This window comes from Physella acuta, unplaced genomic scaffold, assembly GCF_028476545.2.
Source record: "Physella acuta isolate Inbredline_101_S28 unplaced genomic scaffold, ASM2847654v3 ptg001009l, whole genome shotgun sequence".
NCBI classification, from domain to species: Eukaryota; Metazoa; Mollusca; class Gastropoda; family Physidae; genus Physella; species Physella acuta.
This window is the reverse complement of record NW_026732526.1, coordinates 5,001-23,393: the sequence shown is the minus strand read 5'-3', so window position 1 is coordinate 23,393 and position 18,393 is coordinate 5,001. Positions and strand designations below refer to the sequence as shown.

Genomic DNA, 18,393 nt, shown 5'->3' with positions numbered 1-18,393 from the left:
AAATCAACCAAAAGTGGAGCCCTTTACCAATTCTCCTTTAAGCTTAACATTATACACGAGAAAAATGGCCCGTTGAGGAAGGATACACCGGGCGCTAGCTTGATAGTGCTGTCTCTTTTCTCTAAACTAAAACCAACCCACCCCCCCACCCCCCCACACACCACCCCCACCCCACACCACCCCCCACCCCAACCCCCCACACACACCACCCCCTCCACACACCGCCCCCCCACACACACAACCCCCCCCACCCCTCCACCCCCCCACCCCCCCAAAAAAAACATGCCTACCGTCCCATTCAACGAAATATAATTATATACTTTTTCCAGTGTCCGCCCCTTCCCCGAAAATTCTACCCCCGCCCCCGAAAATTTCAAGTACACCCACCCCTCTCTGGGGAGGAAAAAGTCTAAACTAAAACCACCCCACCCCCCACACACACCACCCCCCCCCCCACACCACCCCCCCACCCCCCACACACACCCCCCCCCCCCCCCCAAAAAAAAACATGTCTACCGTCCCATTCAACGAAATATAATTATATACTTTTTCCAGTGTCCGCCCCCTCCCCGAGGGGGGGGGGGGGGGGGCTCAGACGTTCTTACGCGGGGGGTGGGGCTTCGCCCCTACCCGAAGAATTGTATGCAAGAAACTCTTCACGCAAACCATTAAGATTAGACAACATTTCCTTTTTATTCAATGTTAACGCGAAAATCAATGACGTCATATAACTGTGAGCACTCTCTGGGTTTGAGATTATTTTCTACTCTGTGCTAAATGTGTCGACGTCATACTTCGTTTTTCGAAATACTGTGCATGTTTTTAAATTCCTTGTGTTTTCTCTAGAGCGTTCTTGTCAGATAGAATTTTTTCTTATGTTTTCTCTAGAGCGTTCTTGTCAGACAGAGCGTTCTTGTCAGATAGATAGATACATACACAGACAGCGAAACTATTATTATAGACGAGAAAAATGGCCCGTTGAGGAAGGGTACAACGGGCGCTAGGCTGATAGTGCTGTCTCTTTTCTCTAAACTAAAACCAACCCACCCCCCCACACACCACCCCCACCCCCACACACCACCCCCACCCCCACCACACACCACCCCCACCCCTCACCCCCACACACCACCCCCTCCACACACCGCCCCCCCCACCCCCCACCCCCCAAAAAAAAAAATGTCTACCGTCCCATTCAACGAAATATAATTATATACTTTTTCCAGTGTCCGCCCCCTCCCAGAAAATTCTACCCCCGCCCCCGAAAATTTCAAGTACCCCCCACCCCTCTCCGGGGAGGAAAAAGTCTGAAAGAAACACTGAAACCAACCCACCCCCCCACACACCACCCCCCACCCCCCACACACCACCCCCCATCCCCCCCCACCCCCCCACCCCACCCCCCCCACCCCTCCACCACCCCCCACCCCCCAAAAAAAAACATGTCTACCGTCCCATTCAACGAAATATAATTATATACTTTTTCCAGTGTCCGCCCCCTCCCAGAAAATTCTACCCCCGCCCCCGAAAATTTCAAGTACCCCCACCCCTCTCCGGGGAGGAAAAAGTCTGAAAGAAACACTGAAACCAACCCACCCCCCCCCCCCCACCCCCCCCCCCACCCCCACACACCACCCCCCCACACCCCCCCCCCCCCCAAAAAAAAAAAAACATGTCTACCGTCCCATTGCAAGAAAACCACTTTTTAGATTAGACACATTAATTAGGCGGTAATTTTATTATAGAGTATCGATGAGGAAATTTCTTTTGAGTTGGGGAGGGGGGGGGGGGGGGGCTCAGACGTTCTTACGCGGGGGGTGGGGCTTCGCCCCTACCCGAAGAATTGTATGCAAGAAACTCTTCACGCAAACCATTTAGATTAGACAACATTTCCTTTTTTTCAATGTTTACTTACGCGAGAATCAATGACGTCATTACATTACTGTGTGCACTCTCTGGTTTGAGATTATGTTCTACTCTACGCTAAATGTGTCGACGTCATATTTCGTTTTTCGAATTACTGTGCATGTTTTTAAATTGCTTGTGTTTTCTCTAGAGCGTTCTTGTCAGACAGAGCGTTCTTGTCAGACAGACAGCGAAACTATTATTATAGAAAGATACATACACAGACAGCGAAACTATTATTATAGACGAGAAAAATGGCCCGTTGAGGAAGGATACACCGGGCGCTAGGTTGATAGTGCTGTCTCTTTTCTCTAAACTCCCTCCACACACCGCCCCCCCCCCACCCCCCACCCCCCCCCCCCCCCAAAAAAAAAAACATGTCTACCGTCCCATTCAACGAAATATAATTATATACTTTTTCCAGTGTCCGCCCCCTCCCAGAAAATTCTACCCCCGCCCCCGAAAATTTCAAGTACCCCCCACCCCTCTCCGGGGAGGAAAAAGTCTGAAAGAAACACTGAAACCAACCCACCCCCCCCCACACACACCACCCCCCCATCCCCCCACACACCACCCCCCCCCCCACCCCACCCCCCCCCCCACCCCCCACCCCCACTCCCAAAAAAAACATGTCTACCGTCCCATTCAACGAAATATAATTATATACTTTTTCCAGTGTCCGCCCCCCTCCCCGAAAATTCTACCCCCGCCCCCGAAAATTTCAATTACCCCCACCCCTTTCCGGGGAGGAAAAAGTCTGAAAGAAACACTGGTGTCGCGCTTAGCCACTACCCGAAGAATTGCATTAAAGAAATTGCAAGAAAACCACTTTTGAGATTAGACACATTAATTAGGCGGTAATTTTATTATAGAGTATCGATGAAGAAATTTCTTTTGAGTTGGGGAGGGGGAGGGGCTCAGACGTTCTTACGCGGGGGGTGGGGCTTCGCCCCTACCCGAAGAATTGTATGCAAGAAACTCTTCACGCAAACCACTTAGATTAGACAACATTTCCTCTTTTTTCAATGTTTACGCCAGAATCAATGACGTCATTATATTACTGTGAGATTATTTTCTACTCTGTGCGCTAAATGTGTCGACGTCATACTTCGTTTTTCGAATTACTATGCATGTTTTTAAATTGCTTGTCTTTTCTCTAGAGCGTTCTTGTCAGACAGATAGATAGATAGATAGATAGATAGATAGATAGATAGATAGATAGATAGATAGACAGACAGCGAAACTATTAGTATTAATTGCTTTTTTAATTTTTTATTTATTTTTAAATACACATACGTTTTAGTTATTATTTAAATTTAGACATTGCTATAAATGGCTGGAGCAAAGCCTTGCCATAACAGATAGTATTCTAATGAAATGATAAGAAATGTTATGTGCATGTTTGTTAGCTGTACACATGTATTACAGATGACACGACGCAACCAACAAACTGTTAACAGTAAGAATTTTGCCTAAAGACAAGAAGTTTGAAAAAATCCCCCTCATGCTATTATTGTACTAATTAATACCTTAATGTAGCTAATACCTAAAATACAAAATAAAAAAGATTCTATTATTTTCAAATCGTATTTTGAAAAAAAAATACTTGAAAAAAAAACATCTGAGTCAAGCTGACCAATAATCCTGACGATAGTAAACACATTAATGTTTGCTTTTCAAATAGTCTTAGACTGCTATAAAAAATGGACGGTATGATATCCCCCCCTCCGTGTTAGGTGGACGTAGAGGGGCGCTGTCGGGAGCCTCAAGTTACACTACCGCCCCTGGCTCGGTTTAATCATCGAGTATCGTGTGCCATCGTGTCCATATTGTAGGTGCTTCTTAAAACTAACGTAGGCGCCACAGTGCTCACGAGTGAGCCAGGGGCACCAAATAATCCCATGCCGAGGGAAGCGTTTGATTTGATATCTAACCCTAGCTCCTGATTCGATATAGTCAGCTATTAGTGTTGCACATCGTGTCTTTAGTGCATAGCTTTTTTTCTAAAACGAACGCAGGCGCCAAAGTGCTCACATGAGAGCACTGGGCGCTTCGGGTCACGCAATCACTTGGACGCCGACGGCTGCGTCTGTTGCCGTTATACCGCTGAATATAATAGTACCTCTTACCCGCTATGCAAGACGTCCAATGAACGGATACCAAGTTCTAAGATAGCCGCTCTGGAGCTATCCGTATACTGACACAAATCTTACCGTCCTGGGCGTCGCCCATAAGAACTTTTTTTTCGCAGAAACCTTATAGGGCGTATTTTATCAATTCCCCAAACTTTCATGGCACTCGGATGTACGGTGTCAAACCGCATCCGACTTTAATTTTTATATACCGTATATAGACTCCAAAATCGCATCGCTCACTGCTGGGGCGCCGTCCCTGCGAAATTGATTTTTTTTTCGCAGCATAAAAGATAAACACATACACGAACACACACATACTTTGATATATATATATATATATATATATATATATATATATATATATATATATATATATATATATATATATATATACATATATATATATATACATATATATATACATATATATATATATATATATATATATATATATATATATATATATATATATATATATATATATATATATATATATATATATATATATATATATATATATATATATATATATCTATATATATATATATATATATATATTATACACATGAAATTTATATTATCACGATTCGATTACAATAGATGAACGAATGCTATTAATATAGACTAACAATATATACCCCCCCCCACACACACACACACTCACACAGCACACTCAGGTAGACAAAAGTTTTTTTTTCCCTCTCTCAGTTGTAACCAGTCAATACATTTGTCACAAGGGGCCGTGTTCTTATGAAGAGACTGCGCGCGTTTACCTGCCTTTAGGACTAGAAGAGTTTTTAGCTATTTGTTTAGACATTGAGAAAAAAAAACTGAGTTCAGCACTGAGAAGAATCTGGCAGCATTTCTCTCTGCCACACATAGGTCACTGGGTCTAGTCAGGTAGTAGGACAAATCTATCCAATAGTTAGACTCCGCACTATTCCGGAGCGAAAATTCGGACACTTCTGCTTGACCGATACGATTCACAGTTGGCACGCGGGTCAAGACATGAAGACAATGCAATGTGAAATTAAATTTGACTTAATTGGATGCCTAATTAATTGTTTATGAATTAATTAAAATTTGGACCGAATTAGTAGGCATGTCTATCCAACCACACCACAAGCGTCATCACGTTCAATAGCTGCGCCATCACGTTCAGTAGGCGCGCAATAGTTTTTAGTCATGTAACTCTATTGTAAATAAAACATGTAAAGTACTGAAAAAAAATCATAAAAAACGTTTTAATAACAAGCTTTTATGTAATAATGCACTAAAAAGTAGAAAATAAAATATAGACTACTATTTAAATAACTATAAAAGAAAAGCGTGGGTGTCTTCCTAAACATTGGTAAAGGTATGCAATAGATACTAAAGTGACCCACGCTTTTCTTTGCTTGACCGATGCGGTTCACACTTGGCACGTGGGTCAAGACATGAAGACAATGCAATATGAAATTAAATTTGATTTAATTGGATGCCTAATTAGTTTTTTATGAATTAATTAAAATTTGGACCGAAAAATGTAGGCATGTCTATCCAACCACACCACACGCGTCATCACGTTCAATAGCTACGCCATCAGGTTCAATAGCTGCGCCATCACGTTCAATAGACGTGCAATGGTTTTTAGTCATGTAACTCTATTGTAAATAAAACATGTAAAGTACTGAATTTTTTAAATAAAAAACGTTTTAATAACAAGCTTTTATGTACTAATGCACTAAAAAATAGAAAATAAATTATTCACTACTATTTTAATTACTATAAAGATAAGCGTGGGTCTCTTCTCAAATATTAGTAAAGGTATCCAATAGGTACTAATGTGACCCACGCTTTTCTTTATAGTTATTTAAATAGTAGTCTATAATTTATTTTCTACTTTTTAGTGCATTAATACATAAAAGCTTGTTATTAAAACGTTTTTTATGAATTTTTTTATAAGCTTAAGTTTTATTTAACTCACTTCCTCTGTCGTCAGTAGTCAGTCTGTCTAGATCGAAACGCCGGAGTGAAAATTCTGACACTTCTACTTGACCGATACGATTCACAGTTGGCACGTGGGTCAAGACATGAAGACAATGCAATCTGAAATTAAATTTAACTTAATTGGATGCCTAATTAATTTTTTATGATTTTTTTTTAAATTACTATAAATATAATTACTTCTACAATGTTAGTAAAGGTATCCAATAGGTACTAAAGTGACCCACGCTTTTCTTTATAGTAATTAAAATAGTAGTGTATAATTTATTTTTTACTTTTTAGTGCATTATTACATAAAAGCTTGTTATTAAAACGTTTTTTTCATTAATTTTTGTATTGTCTCAGATATGTTATTTACAGCGTCAGTTTATCACTTGTCATGGTGACCTTCTCATGATCAGTGCAACACCTGGACAGCTTAAATAAAAACTTTGGTCTCTCATGAGATCTCTACCATATTTTGACTAGGTGTAAGTCTGAATACCTAGCCCCTTCACACCAACTTGAACACATAGATTTCAAACGCTTTATCAAATACCCTTTTCATTTATTTTTGCAGATACTGCCCATCGATTGAGTCCAAAATTTTGAGATTCCAAAGGAAAAGTCATCAAATCTGGTTGGAACCAGAAGGTTAGTTCTTGAGTTGCTGCACCACTGGCTGCCTTGTGGAGGGGGGGGGGGCTACTGCACTACTGGCTACCATGTGGGGGGGGGGGCTACTGCACTACTGGTTGCCTTGTGGGGGGGGGGGGGGGCTACTGCACTACTGGCTACCATGTGAGGGGGGGGGGGGCTACTGCACTACTGGTTGCCTTGTGTGTGGGGGGGGGGGGGGGTTACTGCACTACTGGCTACCCTGTGGGGAGGGGGGCTACTGCACTACTGGCTACCCTGTGGGGGGGGGCTACTGCACTACTGACTACCCTGTGGGGAGGGGGCTACTGCACTACTGGCTACCCTGTGGGGAGGGGGCTACTGCACTACTGGCTACCCTGTGGGGGGGCTACTGCACCACTGGCTGCCCTGTGTGGGGGGGGGGGGGCTACTACACCACTGGCTACCTTGTGGGGGGGGGGGGCTACTGCATTACTGGCTACCCTGTGGGGGGAGGGGGCTACTGCACTACTGGCTACCCTGTGGGGGGAGGGGGCTACTGCACTACTGGCTACCCTGTGGGGGGGGGGGGCTACTACACCACTGGCTACCTTGTGGGGGGGGGGGCTACTGCACTACTGGCTACCCTGTGGGGGGAGGGGGCTACTGCACTACTGGCTACCCTGTGGGGGGGCTACTGCACCACTGGCTACCCTGTGGGGGGACTACAACATTGACTAGCTTTCGTATTTTTGTTTTTTTTTGTTTACAAAATCTTTAAACACAATCAATAATATTGTGAACACGAAAATCTATATTTGACTTGTCTTAATTAAAAAAAAAAGAGCTGAAATTAACTTGAATCGTTATTTGAACATTCAGAAAATACAAATTCAATGAAAGATTTGTCTAATATGGGAAGTGGCCCAAACTCCATCCATGTTAAAAATATGTTTGTCTAGGCTTGAACTCAGATGTGATCTACCCCCAAGGAATGTCCTGTACAATGCCAGAGGAGTACCAGGTGGCTTTAATGAGATCAATACCTGGGCTAGAGAAGTGTCAGCTATTGAGGGCAGGTATGTCATTACATCAGTTGATCCACTATTGTGAGCAGGTATCTCATTACATCAGTTGATCCACTATTGAGAGCAGGTATGTCATTACATCAGTTGATCCACTATTGAGAGCAGGTACGTCATTACGGTAAACGGAAAAAAAGTCACAGGAAAAAAAAACACAGAAAAAAAGTCACAGTTTTTGCTAGGAAAAAAAGTCACAGAAAAAAAGTCACAGTGGGAAAATTTTATCGGAAAAAAAGTCACAGAAATAAAGTCACAGAAAAAAAGTCACAAAATCTTTTTAGAAATATTTTTATTAATTTGTTAAGAATTGTAAAATTTTGTATATTTATTGTTGTGGGTTGTATTTTTTTATAGCGTAAATTATTTATAGACGTTCAAAGCATTATGATTTATAACAATTGTAAGTAAAAATACTCTAAGATAATTAACACACTAATCTCAACTTTTGTTACGTATTTAGTTAAATACGCGGTAGAAAAGTTATTTATAAAAGAAATTTAGGCACATTTTGCGTAGGCTATTCTCTGGTCGGCCTCTCCTCAGTAGGCATTGTCCGAACATATTTTGTGTTGTTGACGTTATGCGTCAATGACAGCCTTTGAACCTTGTCGGCTTTCTGTTTTGATCCTAAGTTTTGTTATGTAATGAGCGTGATAAATGTGGGCAGTAAAGGTGGTTGAACTAAACATAACTATTGTTACCATGAGTTGAGGGCAGCAAGTCATATGAACTTACCATTTCACGGTAATTTAATATTGGTATTTTAAAAAAAAAACACGATGAAAAACGTGGACTTCTTTTAAATTCTACTAATCTTAAATTTAAAATAATTACAATCTACATACTTCATAATAAATATTTTTAGACGAATTATAAAAATTCATATGTGTATACAGCCTACACACATTACATTACATTTAATTAATCCTAAGTTAATTTACACTCTCTAAATATTTAATACATAAAAGTATTAACAAATATCATGCAAATATATATTTGTGACTTTTTTTCCTGTGACTTCTTTTCCTGTGACTTTTTTTCTGTGTTTTTTTTTCCTGTGTTTTTTTTTTCCTGTGACTTTTTTCCTACAATCGTCATTACATCAGTTGATCCACTATTGTGAGCAGGTACGTCATTACATCAGTTGATCCACTATTGAGAGCAGGTATGTCATTACATCAGTTGATCCACTATTGAGAGCAGGTATGTCATGACATCAGTTGATCCACTATTGAGAGCAGGTATGTCATTACATCAGTTGATCCACTATTGAGAGCAGGTATGTCATTACATCAGTTGATCCACTATTGAGAGCAGGTATGTCATGACATCAGTTGATCCACTATTGAGAGCAGGTATGTCATTACATCAGTTGATCCACTATTGAGAGCAGGTATGTCATGACATCAGTTGATCCACTATTGAGAGCAGGTATGTCATTACATCAGTTGATCCACTATTGAGAGCAGGTATGACATTACATCAGTTGATCCACTATTGAGAGCAGGTATGTCATTACATCAGTTGATCCACTATTGAGAGCAGGTATGTCATTACATCAGTTGATCCACTATTGAGGGCAGGTATGTCATTACATCAGTTGATCCACTATTGAGAGCAGGTATGTCATTACATCAGTTGATCCACTATTGAGAGCAGGTATGTCATTACATGAGTTGATACAGATATGAGGCATATCCAGATATTCTTACAATATTCATGTCTACTCATCAGGTTATGGCGTGGAATATGACTTTGTAGATCCCAGGCAACTCAAGCCCACCTTAGAAACTGAGAGAATTTCCCATCTTTATTTGGCTGGTCAGATCAATGGCACCACTGGATATGAAGAAGCCGCTGCTCAGGTTTGTCTTCTTGTACGCACTAGTGAGTCTGACCTACACATCAAGCTTTAGCTCATGTATCATAAGAGGTGCTTTAGCTCAGGTAAAGTTGGCTTTAGCTCATGGTACCTGGTACGAACTATCAATTTGGCGCCTCCCCCCCCCCCCCCCCCCCCCATATTTATATATATATATATATATATATATATATATATATATATATATATATATATATATATATATATATATATATATATATATATATATATATATATATGGGTATGCGACAGTTCGGAGAAGATTTAATTATTACAGAGTATGATTTTTGTTCCTTAACACTTTACTCCAAACTTTACACCGATTAAATTCCCCTTAAGGCGTTATTATTTTAAAAAAAAGATTAATGTCAGAAAAAAATATGCTGGTCTTAGTTTAGCAGGTGATTTATTGAGGCCAGACGTTTATGTTCTATCTTTGGAACAACCTCTGTTATCTGTTACATTGTTGGATTAAGAATAAGGTCATACAAGTAATACACAATAGCAAATTATCACTAACATTTATTGTACGCACTGGAATACGACATTGGTATTTTATTGACTGGTTGATTGTATAATGAGATGTGCGCTGCCGTTTCGCATATAGTCAACAAATGCAGAACAAATTGTACTGGTTGAAGAAGCAATAATAACCAGTTTAATGATAGTGGCACCACCCATGACGTTCTGATTAGAATCAGCAGCGATGAAATGCAGTTTAACTTTCTAAACCAATGGGGAATTCACATGCATTGTCAAATAACATTCAATCAGGATCTATAGCTAAATGTGTAGTCTCTTTTACTGTATTGCTCGAAGCTAATGAAAAGGTCGGGGTTAAGGCACAATATCAGAAATACATTACTAAGCAGTTGCTGGTGTGAAGTCTATGGGGAAAGAGGAAGACTAAAAAAGTCATGAAGGAAATCTTTTGAAATAGAGGTTGAATTGATCTGTAAATGATCTTCATAAGAAACCAAGGGACAAGGCATTGCCTACGCATACGCTCCTTAAGAAGTGTAAAAAAAATAAATCATAAAAACGTTTTAATAACAAGCTTTTATGTACTAACGCACTAAAAAGTAGAAAATAAATTATAGACTACTATTTAAATAACTATAAAGAAAAGCGTGGGTCACTTTAGTATCTATTGGATACCTTTACTAATGTTCAGAAAGAGACCCACACTTTTCTTTATAGTTATTTAAATAGTAGTCTATAATTTATTTTCTACTTTTTAGTGCATTAGTACTTAAAAGCTTGTTATTAAAACGTTTTTTTATGAATTTTTTTTCAGTACTTTACATGTTTTATTTACAGCTAGGCATGCTGCCCAGCTTCGCTTATGCTTTCAAAAACATTGAGAATTTGAATGCTTAATTAATTCGCCCGAGGGTCGGTCTACGACCTCAGGAGTTATGAAGAGGTTCCTACGTGGACACATTTTTTTCGATTTATAGCTCATATACGGCGCCGGTCAGTCAAGGTCTGTTTTGACCCCCTCATCGTAGACCTTTAGGCCAACCGGCACCGGCCCCCGTGTTCTGTCGCCCCAAGGCAAAATCCTGCCAAATTTGAAGCGCCTGCGGTGCCGGGAAGTGCCCGATGTCGGGCACACGACAACTTTGCTTCATATATTATAGAGATTAGCAAATTGCATAGATAAACAAAGATTTCCAAAGTAGTCCTTTTCTTTATAGTCTAAAATAGGAAGATTCACAAATTAAAAAAAAAAAAAATTAGGTTTGACTTGGTGTGTCTCGATCCAGCACCACCTGTCTGGTATCAAGTACACTACCATCTCAGCTAATTAGGTACCTTTTTAAAATATGGAGAATAAAAGAAGTGTTTAAAAAATAACTTACACCAATATGCCTATTTTTTTCAAATTTTTTTTACCCAAAATTAGCCAGTTTCATTGCTAAACAAACAAAGATTTCTATAAAATATTTAGATCTAAGTCCTGAAAAAGTTTATTATAGAAATTTATTTTTGAAATAGATTCTACAGTAGATAGAGTCTAAATCTAGATCTAGAATAGATCTTAGCGACGTAGCGTCTACGTCAAGTTTTTGCGTAGATTTAGATCTAGTCTAGTTCTAGAATCCAAATAGTTAAAATAATTTTTTTAAAGTTTAGGCCGCGAATATCGTATTGTATAGTCTACATTTCATAACGTACATAGCTCTAAATCTATAATATAAGCGGCTAGGTAGTGTGTCAGTCCTTCCTTCCTTCCGTCATCGCTATAGCTTTTGGAACCATAAAAGTAAGCATCGCACCATGCAGTGCTTTTCAGTGCACCGCAGTGTCTTATTATAAGTAATAGAGTAGGGTTTGTTTATATAACGACATAGAGCTATTTTATAATTGCCACTGTGTTTACTATTTTGCATAACTTAAAGAAAATATTAAATACACGCACATTGCTAAAACATATTAAAAGGATCAATGTCAAATATCATTTTCGTTTATATTCCTAGAAAAAGTGGATACATTTTAATAACATAATAACAGTACGGTAGAAAAATCAAATTAATTTAACTCTTTTCTAATTTTGACAAAGGAGGTAATTTAAAAATACATTAAACTCACGCTAATAAAAAATGTAAATGCAAATATACGTTCGTCATCGAAGGAATTAGTGTTGCAATAATATAATTAGCAAATTGTGAATGCAAATTATTCGGATGTGTAAGAGGAAATTATTGTTAGAAAATTATAATTAGCATGGATTGATAAAAGGCAATCTTTTATTTATTTTATTCACTGAATGTAGGCCCTACTGTTTATTACTTATAATTTTTAATCAACTATTCAGCTCTATTATAGACGCGTCATCACGTTCATTAGGTGCGCAATGGTTTTAGTTATGAAACTCTATTGTAATTTTTTTAAATTTAAAGTACTGGAAAAAAATGCGTGAATGGATAAAGTGAAATATTGTAGGTAAAACACGGATATTTTAAATACTGCCTATTATTTATACTGTTTTCTAATTATTATTCTATCTTTCGGGTTTTATAGGAGAGGCGTAGCGAGGGGGGGGGGGCATATGTCCCCGGGTGCCGACCTTAGGGGGCGCCAAAGTGGGTTGGAAAAAATTTTGCGAGGGGGGGGTGGAAATCGAAAGTTTTAGGGCTGGGGGGGGGGGGGGAAGGGGTGCAAATCGAAAGTTTGAGGGGGGTGCAAATCACCGGAAAGGGCGCGATTTTGGCGCTACGGGCTAGACTGTGAGCAAAATGCCTGTATGATTGCATTTAAATTGTGTTTATGTTATGAGTGTTGTGTTTGTTTTTTCGTTGTTTTTTTTTTGCGTTCGTTTGTGTTGTGTTTAGTTTTGTTCTGTTCCCAAGTTGGTACATTTAAAAAAGATTTACCGTGGCGGAGCACGGGATGCAGCTAGTCATATTTGAATGAAATAGTTCATTTCTTTTTATTCTAAACTCGGAAGATGACGTCATCAGTTTCGTGCTCTTTTTTTAGTGTAAACAATAAGCGACGTCATTGTTAAATGCGTTATTGTCCCAAGTTTAAACACTTTTCCGGTTGCATAAATAAAATCGTTTTTCTACATTCGAATACGCCTTTATTTTTTATTTTTCTTCTTTAAATAAAATTGTGGTTATACATTAAAACATCTAACATATTATTTTCAACAAAAGTCCGTATAAAGTGCTCGATATATCGCTGTAGATTCTGATATGATGTCCGGCGAAAATATTTTGCGGACAGACAGACAGAGAGAGAGAGAGAGAGAAGTGAGCACGGTTTTTTTTTATATATTAGGATAGAGTTACATGACTAAAAACCATTGCGCGCCTACTGAAAGTGATGGCGCAGCCATTGAACGTGATGGCGCAGCTATTGAACGTGATGACGCGTGTGGTGTGGTTAAATAGACATGCCTACTAATTCGGTCCAAATTTTAATTAATGCATTAAAAAATTAATTAGGCATCCAATTAGTCAAATTTAATTTCAGATTGCATTGTCTTCATGTCTTGACCCACGTGCCAAGTGTGAACCGTATCGGTCAAGTAGAAGTGTCCGAATTTTCACTCCTGCGTTTCGATCTAGACTGACGACAGACAGAATGACGAGGAAGTGAGTTAAATAAAAGCTTGTAATAAAAGCTTGTAATAAAAGCTTGTAATAAAAGCAACAAAATCACAAGAGTTAAGAACGGTGGTTCTTAACCTAGGTTCGATTGTACCCCAGAGATTCTGCGAGTTAGTCTAAGGGCTTCTGCAAAGGTCAAGACACATACCCGACTCAAATGATTCACGATTGGATTTTGTCAGTGTGGATGAAAGGTTCTGTAAATGCACACATGAAACTGGTGGGGTTCAGTACCTCCAAAAAGTTTAGTATATAGTTCAAAATTATCAGTGAGTTGAACAAAGTAACAAAGCAGTAGCAGTCTTCGTGTTGAAGCCGTTGGTAGGGCGGGTTTTAAGGTTACTAGATCTAACTCTTTTTTACTGTTACACAATCGTAAAACCTTTAATATAATTGGTTTCTTATCAATGTGATAAAGGTTATCTACTCACCAATTCACGCAGTGGAAATCCCTCAGAAAGGCTGGAGTTTTTTTGCCGGGCACTGTTTCTTCATGTTTTTTTCTTTGACAATTACACAACCAAGAAAGAAAACATTTCAATCAATATGTAAAGTCTTGAAGCCGTTAAATTTCTTATTTTTGACTGTAATTCAAAACTGCAGCTTAAAATGAGCTTTTAATTTTTTTTCTACCCCTTTTAGCTCATGTAAGGTTGGCTTTAGCTCATGTAAGGTTGGCTTTAGCTCATGTAAGGTTGGCTTTAGCTCATGTAAGGTTGGAGAATTCGTTTCAGACTGACTGGTGACAAAAGACCAGGAATAAGGGAGGCAGGTGCAGTAGAGTTGTGTGTAGATTTGATTATTGGGCTTTACCGCACAAGCCTTATGAAACTCTACTGCACCTGCTATGTTCCCCACCCATCATCCAGAAGAAATGAAACATCATCTAATTTACAAAGAAATTCTTTACTTTAACCAGAGCAGGGCTTAGCCCATCCCATATTTCTTTCTTTTGTATCAGTAATTTTATTGGACAAGGGGAAATAATTTATATATATACAAACTTATATATACATACCTACATAATAATTCAAACATATATATACTTAAACATATAAATATATACTTATACATATAAATATATATTTATATATAAACATGCATTATATACATGTGTGTCATTTTTTCTGTGAAAATGTATATCCCTTTTTACTTTCTCATATACGAATATAACACATATCATGGTACCAGTCAAGGGGGATAAATTGTAAGTTATAATTTATTTGGTTGCGGCCCCTGTGGGACGCAACTGTTAATGTTTTTAACACGTTTTTAAAACGTTTTTCTTAACTCAGCTTCGCGTTTGTTTGTTTGGATGTTTGTTGTTAAAATTGACATCGAAAATTAGCCCACTTCTGATTGCTCTAGAGACCTGAAATTTGGCATGCATGCTACTTTCGCCTAACAATTTCAGATGCAATCATAAAAACTAGCAATTAGTGACCGTAATTAGCTTAATTTAATTACGCCCCAAAGGACCATAAAATTGAGGACATGATTTCTAAAGAAACCGACAAGACTTTAGGCCTATTGACACAGTTACTTCGGCCCCAATCGATGTGAGCGCGCTGGCCGTGATCGTATAGTGGTTAGTACTTCGCGTTGTGGCCGCGACAACCCAGGTTCGAATCCTGGTCGCTCAAGATTTTTAGTCCGTGTATTTATAAACACTTTTTTAAAAACCACGTTTTTCATGTGTAGCAACGGACTAAAAAGGAGAAAATAAAATACTTAAAAAAAACTTTTTAAAAAACCACGTTTTTCTTGTGGACTAAAAAGTAGAAAATAACTATTTACATACATTTGATGACAAAAAACGTGGGTCGGACAGATGGGTCGGGAAATTTGATGGTGAACGTACCCACGTTTTTTGTCATCAAATGTATGTAAATAGTTATTTTCTACTTTTTAGTCCACAAGAAAAACGTGGTTTTTTAAAAAGTTTTTTTTAAGTATTTTATTATTAACTCAGCTTCGCGTGTGTTTGTTTGTTGTTAAAATTGACATCGAAAATTAGCCCACTTCTGATTGCTCTATAGATCTGAAATTTGGCATGCAGGCTACTTTCGCCTAACAATTTCAGATGCAATCATAAAAACTAGCAATTAGAGACCGTAATTAGCTTAATTTAATTACGCCCTAAGGACCATAAAATTGAGGACATGATTTCTAAAGATACCGACAAGACTGAAGGCCTATTGACACAGTTACTTCGGCCCCAATCGATGTGAGCGCGCTGGCCGTGATCGTATAGTGGTTAGTACTTCGCGTTGTGGCCGCGACAACCCAGGTTCGAATCCTGGTCGCTCAAGATTTTTAGTCCGTGTATTTATAAACACTTAGTCAAGTCATACTTAATCAAGTCATTGGATAAAGTAGAAAATAAACTATATAAAAAACTTTTTTTAAAAACCACGTTTTTCATGTGTAGCAACGGACTAAAAAGGAGAAAATAAAATACTTAAAAAAAACTTTTAAAAAAACCACGTTTTTCTTGTGGACTAAAAAGTAGAAAATAACTATTTACATACATTTGATGACAAAAAACGTGGGTCGGGCAGATGGGTCGGGAAATTTGATGGTGAACGTACCCACGTTTTTTGTCATCAAATGTATGTAAATAGTTATTTTCTACTTTTTAGTCCACAAGAAAAACGTGGTTTTTTAAAAAGTTTTTTTTTGAGTATTTTATTTTTATTGTTCTTCTGTGAGCGATTTTTACCCGTGTCCCATGTCATGTGACACGGGACTCTGGGTAGTTCGTGCCTGTGTCTGTGTCATTCAGACCCAAGGCTGCAGTGGACACGGTAGACCTAATGAAGGGTTACGGTTTGTTTTCTACAGTGTTTTCTACGTTTCTACTGTCTACATCGCCGGTTTGCTTGGATGTGAATGTCAATAAATCCTGTATCTGACAACAGCGTCGTTCCATTGTGTGCTATATCTCAGGGTCAGCCCTTTTAAACACAACACCTCAGTGGGTAACAAGCATCCCCATTGAGGTAGTGTTACACAAAGTATAGAAAAAGTATTGTAATCGTGCAAAATAAAATAATAAAAAAATCGAGAGACTTTTTACATTTACCTGAGTCGGAAAAACATAGTTTTGCAATCTTGTCCATATGTCTGTGTGTGTGTCTGTAAACACGATAACTTTATTATCGTTACAGCTAGGTTGATGAAATTTCATATATAAATATTATATCAAATTTGTAGGTCTGTATAAACTTTTCAGCGATTTCCGGAAACCGGAAGTGGAACTTTTTCTACTTTCGATTTTTCAAAAGCTTATAACTTGAGTACTATTTCAGTTAGATAAATGCAATTTCACATGCAAGTAAAAGATCTAATTAACTGCCTTCTATCAAATTTTGCGTAACTTCCGTTGACCGAAAGTAGTAATCTACGCTATTTCCGATTTCTCAAAAAACGCATGTGAATTTATAAAGTACTAATAATATTCTGCACTATTATACACATTTTGTGAGGCGTTCACTTAGTTTAAGTAATTAAAAATGGATTTAAAATATTGTCTATACCCAGTAGAGTTATATAAAAATATTCGAGAAAGTTTAGAGAAGATCACTCCCGGTTTATTTATGTCATTTACAATTGATGTGGGTTGTTTCTTCATTCTTTTCACAGGGTATCATAGCAGGCATTAATGCTGCCTGTTATGTTCTGGGTAAGCCCCCATTAACTGTGAGCAGGGCTGAGGGCTATATTGGTGTTCTTGTAGACGACCTGACAACACAGGGCACATCAGAGCCGTATCGAATGTTTACAAGCAGAGCGGAGTTTCGTCTGTCATTGAGGCCAGATAATGCTGACATTAGACTAACCCCTAAAGGTGAGTTGACATTAGACTAACCCCTAAAGGTGAGTTGACATTAGACTAACCCCTAAAGGTGTGTTGACATTAGACTAACCCCTAAAGGTGAGTTGACATTAGACTAACCCCTAAAGGTGTGTTGACATTAGACTAACCCCTAAAGGTGAGTTGACATTAGACTAACCCCTAAAGGTGAGTTGACATTAGACTAACCCCTAAAGGTGAGTTGACATTAGACTAACCCCTAAAGGTGAGTTGACATTAGACTAACCCCTAAAGGTGAGTTGACATTAGACTAACCCCTAAAGGTGAGTTGACATTAGACTAACCCCTAAAGGTGAGTTGACATTAGACTAACCCCTAAAGGTGAGTTGACATTAGACTAACCCCTAAAGGTGAGTTGACATTAGACTAACCCCTAAAGGTGAGTTGACATTAGACTAACCCCTAAAGGTGAGTTGACATTAGACTAACCCCTAAAGGTGAGTTGACATTAGACTAACCCCTAAAGGTGAGTTGACATTAGACTAACCCCTAAAGGTGAGTTGACATTAGACTAACCCCTAAAGGTGAGTTGACATTAGACTAACCCCTAAAGGTGAGTTGACATTAGACTAACCCCTAAAGGTGAGTTGACATTAGACTAACCCCTAAAGGTGAGTTGACATTAGACTAACCCCTAAAGGTGAGTTGACATTAGACTAACCCCTAAAGGTGAGTTGACATTAGACTAACCCCTAAAGGTGAGTTGACATTAGACTAACCCCTAAAGGTGAGTTGACATTAGACTAACCCCTAAAGGTGAGTTGACATTAGACTAACCCCTAAAGGTGAGTTGACATTAGACTAACCC

General features: G+C 38.7%; 1 protein-coding gene across 4 annotated transcripts in view; it reads left to right on the top strand.

Annotated features, from left to right (window-relative positions):
- The window catches only part of LOC131954524 (protein MTO1 homolog, mitochondrial), a gene marked incomplete at its 3' end in the record, with an annotated part of 96,731 nt that overhangs the window by 77,002 nt on the left and 1,336 nt on the right, over positions 1-18,393 (top strand). For all 4 annotated transcript variants that reach the window (XM_059318262.1, XM_059318264.1, XM_059318265.1 and 1 more), the window contains 4 exon segments: positions 6,583-6,656; positions 7,583-7,699; positions 9,440-9,570; positions 17,354-17,558. In XM_059318262.1, the coding sequence (XP_059174245.1) occupies positions 6,583-6,656; positions 7,583-7,699; positions 9,440-9,570; positions 17,354-17,558 (527 nt within the window).